This window comes from Cucurbita pepo, chromosome LG18, assembly GCF_002806865.2.
Source record: "Cucurbita pepo subsp. pepo cultivar mu-cu-16 chromosome LG18, ASM280686v2, whole genome shotgun sequence".
NCBI classification, from domain to species: Eukaryota; Viridiplantae; Streptophyta; class Magnoliopsida; order Cucurbitales; family Cucurbitaceae; genus Cucurbita; species Cucurbita pepo.
The window spans coordinates 4,115,959-4,118,590 of NC_036655.1; the positions used below are offsets into that span (position 1 = coordinate 4,115,959).

At 35.4% G+C, this 2,632-nt stretch overlaps 1 protein-coding gene across 2 annotated transcripts in view; it reads right to left on the reverse strand.

Annotated features, from left to right (window-relative positions):
• The window catches only part of LOC111780422, a 56,795-nt gene that overhangs the window by 36,697 nt on the left and 17,466 nt on the right, over positions 1–2,632 (reverse strand). Inside the window, exon 8 of one of the 2 annotated variants that reach the window (XM_023660816.1) lies at positions 2,158–2,350. In XM_023660816.1, the coding sequence (XP_023516584.1) occupies positions 2,158–2,350 (193 nt within the window). Of the gene's footprint in view, positions 1–510; positions 726–2,157; positions 2,351–2,632 lie in introns of those variants that run through there. The other variant, XM_023660817.1, reaches the window with a different exon arrangement.

The following is a 2,632-nucleotide window of genomic DNA, read 5'->3' on the forward strand; positions in this document are numbered from 1 at the left end:
GGGGGGGGGAGGAGGAACTTAATTTCTGTGGAGATAAATCAATGAATATGCAAAGGCATACAAAAAACAAGCCTCCAAAAGAAGCCCTCGACTACCTACAAGAATGGACTCCAATCCAAAAGAATATTACTTAGTTGAAAACTACGAAAAGTTAGACAATTACCGACGCCCATAAAGAAGCATTAAATCTCACCTCTCTCAAACCTCTTCTAAAATCCACTGCACCCCACTAAGAATTCTACTATTTCTCTCAATCCACAACATGTCTTCCAAAGAACCTCCCCTTATCGCAAAACAGCAGATAATCGCAATATCCTCAAACAAAGACCAACATTCCTTATTACGCACCATAGCAACCCCGAACAAACTAAAGCCCCAACTCCAAAGTTAGTAAGAAAACTAGCGATCTCATAGGAAAGAAAGGTGCATATTTTCTAACTTAAAAATCCCTAGTCGTGCAGGGGAAGCAAATCCTGTTCGGCAATAAGGCTATTTATGTTTGAATCTTACCATAAGTGACAAGACCGCATCACATGGAGCTAATATGAAGTCATTTTTTTCTTCCAATGGGCTTATTTTAGCCCTCCCTGCTTCTTGGAATCCCTCCACATCAACCGCACTTTGACATGAACAATAAATTTCCAAGCCTACAATCTCCATTAGTTTATTGACTTGGCTTCCTCTTGTCCTTCCAGCCAATGCCCTTGACAATGAGATAATCAAAATTTACATAAGTTAAAGTTCAATGTTTAATATAATATCATAGCATGTCTATCCAAGCTGCAAAATTTTACCTGTCATGATAAGAGAACTACTAAACATTCAAAAACCCTAAACAAACAAATAACAAATTTACCATATGGAAAGAACAAAACCTTTTCTTCTCAGAACAAAGAACAAGTTATTGTTGAAAAGATGCAAATAAATAAATGTTTCGGAAAAAAAAAAAAAAAAAAAAAAAAAAAAAANCCATATGAAGTTTGTATCATTGAGCGTCTCTTTCCACCTATTCAATGAAAAGCTTTGTCTCTGGTTCAAAAAAACTTGACTTTGGCTCATTTAAATTTGCATACCCTAACTCATTTAAATCAAACTCCCTGTCCTCTCATAATAAATCGGGTAGCTGGATAGACTCAGTATCAAAGGGCAAAAGGGGTCAAATCCAAGGATAATTTTCGTCTTCAATAACCATTTTTACACCTTAAACATCCAATGGATTCAAAAGATCACTAGGAAAAAGATTCAAATTGTTAGAATACCCAACCAATATATTTTATATCACCGAATCAAAGATATGAGTATTGACAGGAGCAAGAATTAATCCACGGGAGTTCTTCTTCACCCCTATGCGGGCAAAACTATCGTCCCGAATTCCAATTGTAGCCTGTATGAATCCACAAGAGTTCTTATTCACCTCTATACTGGCACAACTACAATCCTGAATTTTGATTGTAGCCGGTATGAATCCACAAGTGTTCTTGTCCATTTTTTTAAAAGAAAAAAGAAGTTAACCTCCTCCTTTTGATGTTCATGGTCTTCAAGTTTATGAAATCTATCCACCCCTTCAGCTTTGAGTATTAGTTCAAGGACCTAGTAGGGAGGTTTTCTTACTCCTAGGTTCTCATGAAGATTATATCAATGGAAGACAAGAGGCTTAGGAGATCAATGTAAAAGATAGCTATTGAAGAAGTTTAAAATGCAGCCTTGCCCTGACATAGTCCTTATTCACAAGACGAAGATGGCTAATTTTGATTAGAGATTAATTAAATATCTACAAAGCTCTAAAGATGTTTGGGTTTGTGTGGAATCATATGGAAGATCAGTAGTTTTGTTTTAAACAAGAGACATTCATTACTCTAAGGGTGAGAGCAAGTCAGAAATGCTTGATCTTTTTTTTTTTTNCCACAACATGTCTTCCAAAGAACCTCCCCTTATCGCAAAACAGCAGATAATCGCAATATCCTCAAACAAAGACCAACATTCCTTATTACGCACCATAGCAACCCCGAACAAACTAAAGCCCCAACTCCAAAGTTAGTAAGAAAACTAGCGATCTCATAGGAAAGAAAGGTGCATATTTTCTAACTTAAAAATCCCTAGTCGTGCAGGGGAAGCAAATCCTGTTCGGCAATAAGGCTATTTATGTTTGAATCTTACCATAAGTGACAAGACCGCATCACATGGAGCTAATATGAAGTCATTTTTTTCTTCCAATGGGCTTATTTTAGCCCTCCCTGCTTCTTGGAATCCCTCCACATCAACCGCACTTTGACATGAACAATAAATTTCCAAGCCTACAATCTCCATTAGTTTATTGACTTGGCTTCCTCTTGTCCTTCCAGCCAATGCCCTTGACAATGAGATAATCAAAATTTACATAAGTTAAAGTTCAATGTTTAATATAATATCATAGCATGTCTATCCAAGCTGCAAAATTTTACCTGTCATGATAAGAGAACTACTAAACATTCAAAAACCCTAAACAAACAAATAACAAATTTACCATATGGAAAGAACAAAACCTTTTCTTCTCAGAACAAAGAACAAGTTATTGTTGAAAAGATGCAAATAAATAAATGTTTCGGAAAAAAAAAAAAAAAAAAAAAAAAAAAAAAAAAAAAAAAAAAAAAAA